The sequence below is a fragment of the Orycteropus afer genome, unplaced genomic scaffold (genome assembly GCF_000298275.1).
Source record: "Orycteropus afer afer isolate SDZICR_OR568_19922 unplaced genomic scaffold, OryAfe1.0 scaffold00362, whole genome shotgun sequence".
Taxonomy (NCBI): Eukaryota; Metazoa; Chordata; class Mammalia; order Tubulidentata; family Orycteropodidae; genus Orycteropus; species Orycteropus afer.
Window position 1 is genome coordinate 3,122,306 of NW_006921949.1, and position 15,514 is coordinate 3,137,819.

At 38.7% G+C, this 15,514-nt stretch overlaps 1 protein-coding gene across 1 annotated transcript in view; it reads left to right on the top strand.

Moving 5' to 3' along the window:
* Positions 1–15,514, top strand: part of ERBIN (erbb2 interacting protein) — a 122,426-nt gene that overhangs the window by 9,346 nt on the left and 97,566 nt on the right. The window contains exon 2 of the mRNA XM_042782537.1: positions 1,751–1,868. Coding sequence (XP_042638471.1) covers positions 1,751–1,868 — 118 coding nt within the window. The remainder of the gene's footprint in view (positions 1–1,750; positions 1,869–15,514) is intronic.

Genomic DNA, 15,514 nt, shown 5'->3' on the forward strand with positions numbered 1-15,514 from the left:
AAGAAAGTTTCCTTCCATATATAAATCTCTCCTTGACTTTTTACAATAATGAGCTAATACTATATTTGTCCTTCTCTGATTGACTTATTTCATTCAGCATAATGTCCTCCAAGTTCATCCATGTTATGTGGTGTTTTGCAGATTCTACATTATTCTTTGGTGTTGCATAGTATTCCATTGTGTGTATGTACCATAGTTTGGTTATCCATTCTCCTGTTGATGTGCACGTAGGTTGTTTCCATCTTTTTACTATTGGAAATAGTACTGAGATAAACATGGGTGTGCATATATCTGTTCTTGTCCTGGGGTCTCACTTTTTTAGGATATATACCTAGTAATGGGATTGCTGGGTCAGATGGTATTTCCAACTTTTTAAGGAATCATCATACTGATTTCCACTGTGGTTGTATCATATGACAGTCCCATCACATCCGCCCACCCAGCAGTGTGTGAGAGCACCAATCTCTTCACATTCCCGCCAGCATTTGTTATTTTATGTCTTCTTGCACTTTGCCATTAGTGCTGGGGTGAGATGGTATCTCATTGCTTTGATTTGCATCTCTGATGGCTAATGATTGTGAGTATCTCCTCAAGTATTTGCTGGCCACCTGAATATCCTCTTTGGTGAAGTGTCTATTCATGTCTTCTGCCCATTTTTAAAATGGTTTGTTAATCTTTTTTGAGGTTTTGGAGTTTTCTATAAATTTCAGAGATAAGTCCCTTGTCAGATATGTAATTATTGACAAGTATGAATTAGTTGCTGTCATTTTGTTAATGCTTTTTCATTATGTTGATTTATTTGTTCCATAAAATTTTCTGTGCTGTGGTTATTTTGTTTATGAATGGTGTTATCATTTCCTTCATTGCTGTTTTTTTAGTGTTTGCTAAATATTTGTACTGGACCTCTTTTTTATTTTGATGTGAAGGTTTATCATTTTTCTTTGAGGTTACCCTGTGGGTGATTTATAATTTTCTCCCCAAATTTAGAACAATCTGTTCTATCTTGTAGTTGTCTTGACTTCCTACTATTTAGAAGTTCTGTAAGTACACAATTTTTTCCTTCTTTTTGGCTTGTAGTTGTCCTCATTTGTCAGTTGATGTCTCTGGTTCCCTGTTTACAATCTTGTAGGCTTATTTACTTTGGATTCTTCTATAACTGGGTTGGTTTCTGGGTTATGCCATCATGTGTGTTAATGTCAGTTGTTGTTTGCTGTCAAATAGCACTTTTCAAACTGTTGGTGGAAACTCATTGATGGCTTATAAAAATCAGTTTAGTGGGTGTGGTATGCATTTAAAACAAACAAACAAAGATATAATCTAAATTGCCAGATTTAGCAAATAAAGATACAGGATGACCCAGTTAAATTAGAATTCAGATGAACAAGGAATGATTTTTTGTATGGCTAGGTCCCTTGCAATATTTAGGAAATATAAATTCCAAAGTTTATTATATTTAAATTCTCCACTTATTTTTCTGACTGCTCAACAAAGAACACTGCCATGCAGTTATTCTAAGTGCATTTTGCTTAGGACAGAAGTATGAGGATGTAAGACCATTTTGAGTGTTTCAGTTATATTCAAGATTATAATAGCTTAACTAGAGCAGTAAGATAACTTTCCTAGTATTTGTGTGTATATGATTCATTTAGCTTAATAAGATTGACTATTTATTTGTATAAAAGTTAGTGGATGAAATACTTAAGGAATCTAAGTAGGTAATCAAACTTTTTTTGTCTTTCTTTTTCAATAGCAACTTTTTAACTGTCAGTCTCTACACAAATTGAGTTTGCCAGACAATGATTTAACAACATTACCTGCATCCATTGCAAATCTCATTAATCTCAGGGAACTGGATGTCAGCAAGAATGGTAAGATATTTTTCTAACTTTTTTATTCTTGGGAGCTTGTTACATTATTACGAGTTGTATTCTGTTTTAAAAAAATATAAAATTAAAAATCAAATATATTTTCAAATTAGCTTCATCTATGGGCAGTCTACTTCCATAGTGATACAGCCTTGGAAACCCAAGGACGGGTTGCTATGAGTCTGGTCTGACTTGATGGCTCAACAACAACAACAAGATAAAATAAAAAAGGAACTGGTGGCACAGTGGTTAGACACTTGGCTGTTAACTGAAAGGTTGGCAGTTCTAACCTACCAGCTATTCCTCAGGAGAAAGATGTGACAGCCTGCTGGAAAGCCTATGGAGCAGTTCTACTCTATACTGTAGGGTCATTATGAGTTGGAATCATCTCAGTGGCAATGGGTAGTGGTGGTGGTAGTAGTAGTAGTAGTAGTAGTAGTAGTAGTAGTAGTAAGCAGTATTTTCAGTAAATGTGATGTCAATTTCCATTTTCTTTTAAGGTTGTCTAACCTGTTTCACATCCAAACATAGTAAAATTTAATATTTTATGTTAAAGTTTTGGTTTGGAATTGGTTACATGCATATATACCTTATATATACGTACACATACACACATACTGCAGTAAGGGCATGGAAGCAGCATCTTCTGACCTCCTCAAGCCTCACAAGTGGGAAAGAGAGTCACCATCAACAGCCCAAGTCTTGTTCCTATGACGCCAGACATGCCATCATCCTGTAGCCTTTTTACTAATTTTGACACCAGCCTTCACTCCTACGCCTCTCACTACTCTAGTAGGTTAAATAATTTGTTGCACTGACCACTCAGAATTCACAAACAATACTCACGATTTTGGTGTTTATTAGGGAAGTAATAGGCTTCAACTCAGGTTCAGGAATGCTCTCAGAATACAATTCTCCAACCAGGGACAGTCTCCCCTTTGCTATGCCCTCAGGCATACCTCTCTGGCCCTTGGCCTCTTGGGTTGTCCTCTGCCCTGCTTGGGCAAGTGTTACAAAGCTTTTATAGCTCTTATAGCTCTGCCAATAGGTACACCTACGTGCACCCCACTCCACCAGCAAGCTTTCTGCCCAACAGGCACTATTTAGCTTTCTTGCTCTGTGGGGCAGGTAAATGCCTCACACGCCCTTGTGCCATCCCTCAGTCAGGCATCTTTACCAGGTGTCTCTGCCAGGGAGGTCCAGTGAAGGGATCTGGGGTCCAAGAACATGTTCCACTCCACCTTCTCCACTCCACCTCTACTTCTTCTCTCTTGATGGCAGTGAGATCATCCCCTCTATTGCCTTTAGCAGAGCTCATTTTAAGCCCAGAAGCATAGCAAAACTAACCAATCCTCACATTAGAGTTCCATATACCTTATTTGCATGGTCTCATCGAGTAATCTGGTGGGACTCATGAAGACCATGATTAGAAAAGCTATACCAAGTACTTCACTGCACCACACACACATAGAGTGCATTATTCATGATAGTTTAAAGCAATGGGGTGAATAAGTACTGTTTTTTTAAATATTAAATCTTTTAATAGTGTGCTGTGGAAATACATAAAAAGTTTATATAAAGTTACATATTTATATGTGTTTACTTCTGTTGTTTATAATGATGAGAAACTAAATAACTGCATCTTCCATTGTTGATATTGTAATGTAGTTAAAAAATCAATTTTGACATGAAATATTTACATTGTAGTGTTAAAAGGTAAAAAGACAGTTGTGGAATGTTAGAAATGATACCATTTAACAAATATTTATTGAAAAGCAGTCTGTACCAGTAGTGTCTTAGGAGCCTGAATTAGTTAATAATGAGAAATAAAAGAAAATGGTAAGTGCCCACCTGTTGTATTTAGTCTTGTCTTTGTGGTATCTAAAATATATTTCAGAATATTATGTATTTATTATGTACTTACCTTGGTAGGAGATGGAATTAGGCCCTTGAAATTTTTAGAACAAGTATGTGAAAGTACAGTGAGAATAATTTTCAAATGCTCTGCTGAAAGATACTGATTAAAACAATAAACATGAAGACGTAGTCAAGTTAGTCTATATAATATTTAGAGAAAACCTTTATAAACAAATCCAAATAGGTTAGTGCAGTGGCACCAGCAAATACTTAGTAATTATGTTCTGAAGCATTGGTTCCAAGGTCTGTCTGTCTTTGTCCTCATAATGAGTTTCGAGCAGTACTTGTGCTGTCATTTCAATTCTGCTAAATTTTGAGGATTCAGTATGATTTTTAGGACTGATTGAAATAGTCATCCTATTTTCACAGCTGACAGTTTGCTTTGGCAAGTGAATTAAACAGGTATCTTCCCATCTCTGCCCCCCTTCTCCCAAAAAAGATTTTTGCAGTGAGCAATCCATACATAAAAGAATATAATAGCATATTTTATAGGAAAATGATAAAATTAACATTTCTTTTTAAAGGTTTTATAGTTTACTCATTCACCCTACTTTAACATGACAGTTAGTAGTAGTTAGTGCCCTAGTGGTTTTCAGTATAGGCTTAATTAATTCTCAATAAACAGTAAATTTTAGCTTTAAAACTAGTATTTTTGCTTTTGAGTCATTTAATTAAAAATTTGGTTGCATACAGAAAATGTGCATTTAAAATTTTAATTTAATTTGTATTTATATTGAGTTAATTTAAAATGATATTCTGCTTTTTCTACAACTTACTTAAAAAATTTCTAATCCAAATTAAAAATCTGCAAAAAAGCTTAAAGAACACCCAGAGTTTCTCTGGTTTGTTAGAATTTTACCACATTTGCTTTATTTCTCTCTTTTGTATATATGTATATATGGATTTTAATAGGTTAAGAGAAAGGATAAATACGTATTATTGTATATATAAAATATCTTTTTCCTAAACCTATTTAAATTTACATTGGAGATGTAATGAACTACACTATACACTACTAAATATTGCAGTATGCCTCTCCTAATATCAAGGAAAGTATCTAATATCATGGAAGAAGGAAGGGGCCATCTAGTTCTCAAAGAATTGGCCAGTGAAAACTTTATGAATAGCAGTGAAACATCTGATATATTACCAAAAAACTTGATGAATACCCCTGAAACATGGTCTGATATAGTGACACAAGATGGCCCTTAGTTTGGAAGGCACTCATGATATGACTGGGGAAGAGCTGCCTCCTCAAAGTAGAGTCTTCTGTAATGACGTGGATGGAGTAAAGCCTGGACCTCTGGTTGCTGATGTGACATGATTCAAAATGGGAAGAAACAGCTGCAAAGATCCATTAATAATCAGAACATGGAATGTATGAAATAAGAATTTAGGAAAATTGGAAGTCAAAAATGAAATGGAATGGATAAAGATCAATATTCTACGCATTAGTGAGCTGAAATGGACTAGTTTTGGCCATTTTGAATCAGACAACTATATGATCTACAATCCCAAGAATGACAAATTGAAGAGGAATGGTGTGGCATTTATCAACACAAAGAATGTTTCAAGGTCTATCCTGAAGTACTGTGCTATCAATGATAGAATAACATCCATATGCCTACAAGGAAGACTAGTTAATACTATTGTTCTAGTTACCTAGTGCCACACTGACAAGAAATATACCACAAATGGGATGGCTTGAAGAAACAGGAGTTTATTCTCTTACAGGTTTGGAGGCTTTAAGTCTGAGTTCAGAGTGCCAGGCTCTAGGGTCTGGGTGAAAGCCCTTTAACCTTGGGCTTCAGCTCTGCCTCCTGCTCCCAGCCCACTGAAGCTGGAGGATTTTTTTCCACTCAGCTGCTGGCTACTGAGGCTAACAATAACAAGCCCAGGGTTGACAAGTAAAAAGGCACAGTCCCAATGTTACCAAAGCACATGGCAGGCCATTAATTCAATTGATTGAAAGTCTCAAGGTCGGCAGAGCATGGCAGATTGCTGAACAACACAGCTACATGCAGGGTTCAAAAGTGCCATAAGCTAGAGATGGTTCCCCAAGGCTTCTCCATATATACAGGAAGCAGATCACATTCCTAAGGGAGCTACTCAGCTGCTCACAGTAGATTTCACCATGGAGTTGATTACCAATCTCATCATGGCTGCCCAGCCACTCAACTAGGCCCAGCCAAGTTGACACACAAACTTAACTACAACAACTCTTACTATTCAAATGTATGCATCAACCACCAAAGCCAAAGATGAGGAAATTGAAGATTTTTACCAACTTCTGCAGTTTGAAATTGACCAAACATGAAATCAAGATATGTTAATTCTCACTGGTGATTGGAATGTGAAAATTGGAAACAAAAAAGAATCACCAGTAGTTGGGAAATACGGCCTTGGTGATAGAAATGATGCTGGAGATTGCATGATAGAATTTTGCAAGACCAATGACTTAATTCATTGCAAATACCTTTTTTCAACAACATAAATGGCATTTATACATGAGGACTTCACCAAATGGAATGCGCAGGAATCAGATTGACTATGTCTGTGGCAAGAGGCCATGGAGAAGCTCAATATCTTCAGTGAAAACAAGGCCAGCAGCTGAGTGCAGAACAGACCATCAACTGCTCATATGCAAGCTCAAATTGAAGCTGAAGACAATTTAAAACAAGTCCATGAGAGACAAAATATGACCATGGTTAAATCCCACCTCAATTAGGATACTTATCTAAAGAATAGATTTGACACATTGAACACCAGGGACCGAAAGCCGGGGGAATTGTGGGATGACATCAAGAACATCTTCCATGAAGAAAGCAAGAGGTCATTAAAAAGACAAGAAAGGAAGAAAGGACCAAAATGGATATTGGAAGAGACTCTGAAACTAGCCCTTGGGAGGAGTAAAGCAAATGGAAGAAATGACAAGACAAAAGAGCTAAACAGACAGTTTCAAAGAGCAGCTTGAGAAGACAAAGTCAATTATTGTAATGAAATGTGCAAAGACCTGGAGTTAGAAAACTAAAAGGGAAGAACATGCTTAGCATTTCTCAAGCTGGAAGAACTGAAGAAAAATTTCAATCCTTGAGTTGCAGTATTGAAAGATTCTATGGGCAGTATACTGAATGATGCAGAAAACACCAAAAGAAGGTGGAAGGAATACACAGAGTCACTGTACCAAGAAGAATTAGTTGATGTTCATCCATTTCAGGAGGTGGCATATGATCAAGAACCAATGTCATTGAAGGAAGAAGTGGAAGCTGCACTGAAGGAACTGGTGAAAAACAAGGCTCCAGGAATTGACGGAATACTCATTGAGATGTTTCAATAAGTGGATACTGCGCTGGAGGCACATACTCGTCTATGCCAAGAAATTTGGAAGACAGGTTCCTGGCCAGCTGACTGCATGAAATCCATATTTGTACCCATTCCAAAGAAAGGTGATCCCACAGAATGTGGAGTCAAAAATGTTGCAGTAGTATATTGACAGGGAACTTCCAGAATTGCAAGTTGAATTCAGAAAGGATGTGGAATGAGGGATATCATTGCTGATGTCAGATGGATCTTGGCTGACAGCAGAGAATACCAGAAAGGAGTTTATTGACTATGCAAAAACATTTGATTGTGTGGATCAGAACAGATTATGAAATAACGTTGAGAAGAATGGGAATTCCAGAACACTATTTGTGCTCATGAGGAGCCTGTACACAGACCAGGAGGCTGTTGTTTGAACAGAATGAGGGGATACTGCATGGTTTAAAATCAGGAACAGAGTGTGTCAGAGTTGTATCCTTTCACCACACTTGTTCAATCTGTATGCTGGGCACATAAACTGAGAAGCCAGACTATATGGAGAAGAACATGGCTTCCGGATTGGTGGGAGGCTCATTAACAGCCTGCAATATGCAGAAGACACAACCTTGTTTGCTGAAAGTGAAGATGACTTGAAGCATTTACTGATGAAGATTAAAGACTGCAGTTTGCAGTCTGGATTACACCTCAACATAAAGAAAAGAAAACTACTCACGTTGGACCAATAAGCAGCATCACGATAAATGGAGAAAAGATTGAAGTCATCAAAGATTTCATATTACTTGGTTCTATAGTCAACACCAATGGAAATAGCAGTCAAGAAATCAGATGACAGAAGGCATTGGCCACGAGTAGAGAGAAGGAGGAGCCATGGTGGGGTTGTCTTGGAGATCGCTGGAGTCTGGGCAATGCTAGGTGCTTAGGAAATGAAGCCTAGGGACTCAGAGAGCAGTCAGATGAGGAAAAGGAAGGGATCAGAATAGAATTCTCCACCAATCAAGTGCTGCTGGGTGCATCCCCTTGACAATGGCTCGCATTTCTCTCTCCCTCTCCCCTTGGGGTCAGGACTACATAAGGGAGGAATTTGGTTTCTGTGTTCTGGTTCAGGGTGGAGGGTGGCTGCACTGTCTGAGGAGAGCTGGAGTGCAGTACACCCCTGGGCACCCTGGGTCGGCTCTGCCTGTGTGGATTTGCACTAGCCACTGCCCTTCTTGGCCTCAACCTTCTGTGAGTGGGGGAAGTACTGCCTGACACACAGTCTGTGGGTAGTGCCAATGATTAAGTGCTGGATTACTAGCAGTGCAGCTGAAAGATCAGCAGTTCTAACTCACCCAGAGACACTGCAAAAGAAAGACTTGGCAATCTGCTTTTGTAAAATCACTGCCATTAAAGTCCACGAAGCACAGTTCTACTCTGCAGGCACGAGGTCGGCTTGAATTGGAATCAACAATTAATAGTAACTGCCTGCACCCTTCACTTGTCCCATTACATTGGCTCCTGCCCCATATTGGAGTCTTGTTTTCCCTATCTCGGAAATGAAGAAAATTTCAATTGTAGTGCAAGAAGCCCTCTTAAAGATTGGTATTGAGCTCAGTATCCAATGGTATCAAGTTTCAGGCATGCTTATAGCTCTTACAAGCCAAGTGTAAGGCAGGTCATAGCCCACTCTACACCTTGTGTCCTCTGCCCCTGGGTGTGTATGTATAGATAGGTACACACTTCTACATATATATGTGTATATGTATACACTCTACCCCCCTCACCTACCTTTTCTTCTTAGTACATACCATCCTCTGCCATTTAATGTGATTTTTACTCATCTTTTTCCTTCTCTAAGGAGACTTGGTGGCACAGTAGTTAAGTGCTCAGCTGTTAACTGAAAGGTTGGCATTCGAACCCACCAGCCACTCCTAGGGAGAAAGATGGGGCAATTGGCTTCCCTAAAGCTTTCAGCCTTGGAAACCCTATGGGGCAGTTTTACTCTATCCTATAGGGTCACTAGAAGGGACCATTCCCTGGAGAAGGATGTCATGCTTGGTAGGGTGGAGGGTCGACGAAAGAGGGGGAGGCCTTCAAAAGATGGATTGACACGGTGGCTGCAGTGATGTGCTCAAGTATAGCAGGGATCATGGAGCTGGCGCGGGATTGGGCAATGTTTCGTTCTGCTGTGCATGGGATTGCTATGAGTCGGAAATGACTCGGTGGCACCTAACAACAACATAGGGTGACTATGACTTGGAATTGACAGAACAGGTTTGGTTTTAGGTTTTAGAGAGAGAGATCAAGAAATTCACTGATTGAACCATTTTTAAATGTGTGATTCAGTAGTGTTAATTACATACCCCTGTTGAGCAACCATCTCCACTAGCCATTCCCAAGTGTTTTATGTGCCCCTAAACAGAAACCCAGTCCCCCTTAAGCAATACCTCCCCATTCGTCCCTGACCTCTGCCCCCTAGTCACCACTCTTAAACGTGTGTAGATGTTTCAGATGTGTGGAATCATAGAATATTTGTCCTTTTGTCCAGACTTCTTAGCTGACACAAAAATCCTCTGAAGCCAAAAAGAAAAAAAAGAAAGAGATCAGATGACATATTGCACTGGGTGAATCTGCCGCAAAAGACCTCTGTAAAGTGCTGAAGAGCAAAGATATCTTGAAAACTAAGGTGTGCCTAACCCAAGCCCATGGTGTTTTCATTCGCCTCATATGCATGTGAAAGCTGGACGGTGAATGAGAAACACCAAAGAAGAGTTGATGCTTTTGAGTTGTATTGGTGAAGAATCCTGAAAATACCATGGACTGCCAGAAGAACTAACAAATCTGTCTTGAAAGAGGTGCAGCCCAAATGCTCCTTGGGAGGGAGAATGGTCAGACTTTGTTTCACCTACTTTGGTCGTGTTGTCAGAAGGGACTGTTCCCTGGAAGGATATCATGCTTGGTAAAGTGGAAGGTCAATGAAAAAGGGGAAGCCCCTCATCAAGATGGCTTGACACAGTGAGTGCAACGATGGGCTCTGGTGTAGCGGGAATTGTGAGGCCAGCACAAGGCTGGTCACTTTTTCATTGTGGGATCACTATAAGATGTTGACGACTTGACGGCATCTAACAACAGCAGCAGTATCAAGGACATTCTTATACATTACCCAATACCATTATTACTTTCAAGAAATTTAATATCATATTTAACATTCCTCTGGTGCTTAATGTTTTTCACTTTATTTGAGCTATTTTCCTCCCTCCAAGTCAAAGATCACATATAGCATTCAGTTATTTTGTTTCTATCTTTTAAAATCAGGAATAGTTTCCCTATTTTCATTTTGTTTGTTTCTCATGACATTGAGAGTTTTGAAGAGTTGAAGTCAGTTTTTTGTTTTTTCTTTTTTCAAATTTGCCTGAATTTTTCCTCATGATTATATTCGGCTTAAGTAGATGTTCTCAGTTTTGAACTTCTCCAAACAGCTTTTGTGTGTTTCCATCTCGTGTGCTTAATATAGTACTCAGTATTGCTCAATGAATTCTGAAGTGAATGACTTCAATATCTTAACATTACAGTTCTACTTATGGTGATTATAGAAAATGATCAAGTTAACATTTCTTTGTTTTTTCCCTCCTTTTTTTCCTTTCCCTCATGTCCCATCCCTGGTAACCATCAAAGAAAGTTTCCTTCCGTATGTAAACCTTTCCTTGACATTTTACAGTAGTGGTGGTGGTGGTGGTTGTTATGTGCTGTCGAGTCAGACCTGACTCATAGCGACCCCTCCTTGGGTTTCTGAGGTGGTATCACTATGGAAGTAGATTGCCCAACCTTCCTTCCAAGGAGTGGCTGGTGAGTTTGAACCGCCAGCCGTCTGGTTAGCAGTCAGGTGCCTTAGGCACTATGCTACCAGACTTACGCAATATTTGTCCTTCTGTGATTGACTTATTTTACTCAGCATAATGTCCTCCAAAATTCATCCATGCTATTTGCTGTTTGTTATTTTCTGTGCTGAGGTGAGATGATATTAACATTTCCTTTTTAAGAATTTATGGTTAACTCATATTCACCTAGTCACTAATGATAATAAACACATCTCGATTGCATGTTTGGTCAATTTCAGACTGCAAGAGTTGGTAAAAATATTCAATTTCCTCATTTTTGGCTTCGGGGGTTGGTGAATAGATTTGAATAATAGTAGTATTAACTGGTCTTCCTTGGAGGTGTATAGATATTATCCTATCACTGACAACATTGTACTTTAGGATGGATCTTGAAACAGTCTTTATGACAATGAATGCCACACCATTTCTCTTCAATTTGTCATTCCCGCCATCGTAGATCAGATAGTTGTCCGATTCAAAATGGCCAAAACCAGTCCATTTCAACTCACTAATGCCTAGGATATTGATCTTTATGCATTCTATTTCATTTTTGACAACTTCCAGCTTTCCTTGATTCATACTTCATGCATTCTATGTTCACCTCCCTTGGTTGGCTTCACCTGCCTCTCTGGGGCCCAGCCATAAGTAAAGCTGGCCCCAAAGCTGAGCCAAGCAGCCCTAAGCTTGGGCGCCTGCCCAGTGGAAGCAGCAGTCAAGGCATCAGATGACGTATTGCATTGGGCATATCTGCTGCAAAAGACCTCTTTCAAGTGATAAAGAACAAAGATTTCTCCTTGGGGACTAAGGTGCACCTAACCCAATGGCCACATCATTCCTCTCCAATTTGTCATTCGTCTCCAATTTGTCATTCCTGGCATAGTAGATTAGATAGTTGTCTGATTCACAATGGCCAAAAACAGTTCATTTCAGCTCACTAATGTCTAGGATTTTGATCTTTACGCGTTCTATTCCATTTTTTACAACTTCCAATTTTCCTAGATTCAAACTTCATACATTCTGTATTCCGATTATTAAAGGATGTTTGCATCTGTTTCTACTCATTTTGAGTTGTGCCACATTATCTAATGGAGGTCCCAAAAGCTTTACTCCATCCATATCATTAAGGTCGTGTCTACTCTGAGGAGTCAGCTCTTCCCCAATAAAATTTTGAGTGCCTTCCGATCTGACGCGCTCATCTTCTGGCACTATATCAGACAGTGTTTCAGGGCTATTCATAAAGATTTCCAGTAATATATCAGACAGTGTTTCACTACTACTATTCATAAGGTTTTCACTGGCCAATTGTTTGAGAAGTGGATGGCTTCTTTCTTCTTCTGAGTCTGTCCTAGCCCAGAAGCTCTTCTGAAACCTGTGCACCATGGGTAGGTAACCCTGCTGATACCTTGCAACACTGGTGGCACAGTCTCCAGCCTCACAGCAACATGTAAGCCATCACAGGACGACAAACTGACAGATAAGTTCACCTCCCTTGGTTGTTCCTAACCACTCTGCCTGCCTGTCTGGGGCCCAGCCTTAAATAAAGTTGGCCCCAAAGCTGAATCAAGCAGCCCCAAGCTTGGCACCTGCCCAGTGGAAGCAGCAGTTAGGACATCAAATGACGTATTGCATTGGGCAAATCTGCTGCAAAAGACCTCTTTGAAGTGATAAAGATTACTCCTTGGGGACTAAGGTGCACCTAACTCAAGCCATGGTATTTTCAGTCGCCTCTTATGCATGTGAGAGCTGGACAATGAATAAGGAAGATCGAAGAAGAGTTGGTGCTTTTGAGTTGTGGTGTTGGAGAAGAATGCTAAGAGTACCGTGGACTGCTAAAAGGACTAACAGATCTGTCCTGGAAGAAGTGCAGCCAGAATGCTCCTTGGAAGTGAGAATGGCCAGACTTCGTCTCACCTAGTTTGTCAAAAGGACCCATTCCCTGGAGAAGGATATCATGCTTGGTTAAATGGAGAGTCAACAAAAAAGGGAAAGGCCCTCAACGAGATGGATTAACATAGTGGCTGCAACGATAGGCTCAGGTATAGCAAGGATCATGAGCCTGGCACAGGACCAGGCAATGTTCAGTTCTGCTGTACATAGGGTCGTTATGAGTTGGAGATGACTCGATGACACCGAACAACAAGAAGAACATATTCACCCTATTTTAGGGTGAAGGTTAGTAATTGTTAGTAAGGTGAAAGCTAGCTAGTTAGTAAGGTCAGTTAAAAAGTTAGTAAGGTTGTTAGTGCCCTACCTGTACAGTCTTAATTAATTCTCAATAAACTAAAAAGATAAGCCTGTTGACATTGAGTCTATTCCAATTCATAGAGACCCTATAGGACAGAGTAGAACTATCCTATAGGGCTTCCAGGAGCAGACTACCTCATGTTTATCCCGCAGAGTGACTGGTGAGTTTGAATTGCTGACATTTTGGTTAGTAGTCAAATGCTTTAACCATTGTCTTACCAGAGCTCCTTTCTCAATAGTACATTTTTATTAGTCTTTTCCTTTGTTGTTAGTTGCTGTCAAGTCTATGCCGATTCATGATGACTGAATGTGTTACAGAGTAGAACCTGCTCTGTAGGTTCTTACAGAAGATCTCTGCTCTTTACCTAGAGAATTTCAGAACTATTGTGACTTTAGAATTCTTGAAGTTTAACTATGTGTCCAAAAGGGATATATTTTCTATTCTTTGGCCTTTTAAAATGGAAGATGTTAAGGTATAACGAAAGAAGATAGGATATGATCTGGGTATTATTGATAAATCATATGTATCTGGAAAAGGCTAGTAAAACTATACTAACTAGCTTTTATAGGATGAGGATACAAAAGAAGATATTATTTGGCTCATTAATGAATACACAAATACTTTTCCCTGAACATTCTGTGTATTAATCATAGGTCTGTTAAGCTAAAATGAGAAGCGTGGAGTTACGTAAGTAGCAATGTTTTGACGCACACCTTCATTAAATCAGTATCTGAAGACTGTCATGCTATTTATTAAAGAATTATGTATTTTAGAATTAAGCCAACCTGTTATGAAGATTAATTGGGCTTCAGAGTATCTTCCCCCCCCCCAATTTCAGTAGTTCTTTGTTACTTATATTGAATGAAAACCTCCTTTTTAAACAATTCTTTTGAGGCTCTGAATATTTGTGAGGAGTTGGAGCTTTTGCATATGCTGAAAAGATTTAGCATAAGTACTTAAGTATTCTTTTTAGAGAAAGCCGGACAGTTATTGCTTCCAATAAAAAACTATAATTTGTACTGACTAAAATGGGAAGCTCTTAGGCATAGTGCCTAAGGCATTTGACTGCTAACCAGAAGGCTGGCAGTTCAAACTCACCAGCCACTCCTCAGGAGGAAGATTGAGCAATCTACTTTGGTAGTGATACCACCTCGGAAACCCAAGCAGGGGTTGCTATGAGTTGGATCTGACTTGTTTGCAGTGAGTTTGGTTTGGTTTTTGATACTGAGTAAAATTAAATTGATTTATCTTTTCTTTTTTCCTTTTTTTTTTGTGTGATTGCTCACATAAAAAGTGCCATGTCTATTTTTTTCAATAGTAGAATGAGTTCTTTGTTTTCACCTTTTTCCTTGGGTTTTTTTCTCAAACTGGTTTTCTGTTTAGATGAAATTGCACTTTTATGATGAACAAAGCCAAATGAGGAAGTAAAAGAGTATGATGCTGTTACAACTGTTTTCTTTGCTAATAGAAATCCTAATAACTCTAATTCTTACTCCCATTTACATCATTGTAAACTACAGTAATAAAGCTAATCTACTTTAGAGGTCTGAGATTGTTTTAATTGTCTTGTAGTTTTTAACCCTAAAATGTCTGCCATTGCAGGTCTACTTTATTAAAAACAAAAATATAGCATGCATACTGGATTGGTGTGTTTTAAAAGAATTTTGAGGTTTTTGGTTTTGTGTTTGATTAGGTACTAAGTTGTTTAAAGGAAAAGTTAGTATCATTTATCAGATTTTCCTATTTTCAAATTACTAAAATTTCATCTGGCATTCAGATGACCACTATGATAGGTATGGATAAGAGTTTCATTTTGTAATCTAAGAAAATTGAGGCATCCCAAAGTTTTTCTGTATTATAATTTGTAATAATATTAAACTCTGAATAAGTTGATAAAATCTTCAATAACTGAGTCCTAGTGTTGTCTCCTTTCATGTATTTATATTGCTTCAGTCGAACAATATTTGAGTATATGTTAATGTGGCAGGTCCTATTCTTAGATTCATTACTGTTATGCCTTCCTTGCAAGGAGACAGGAAATATATTGTCCCATTTTTATTATTGTTTCACCAAGTTATGTTTATATAAAAGCCCTTGCTTCAGTGTTTTGGCTTTTTAGCTTTTCTTAGTTTCTGATGTGTTTTATAATTCTTCCAGTGTTTTTCAACTGTCCAAGTAATTTGATTTTCATAATTAAAAACACCTAGGAATAGAAAGGGAGCTCTGGTAGCATAGTGGCTAAGACACTTGCCTGCTAACCAGACGGCTGGCGGTTCAAACCCACCAGCCACTCCTCGGAAGGAAGGTTGGGC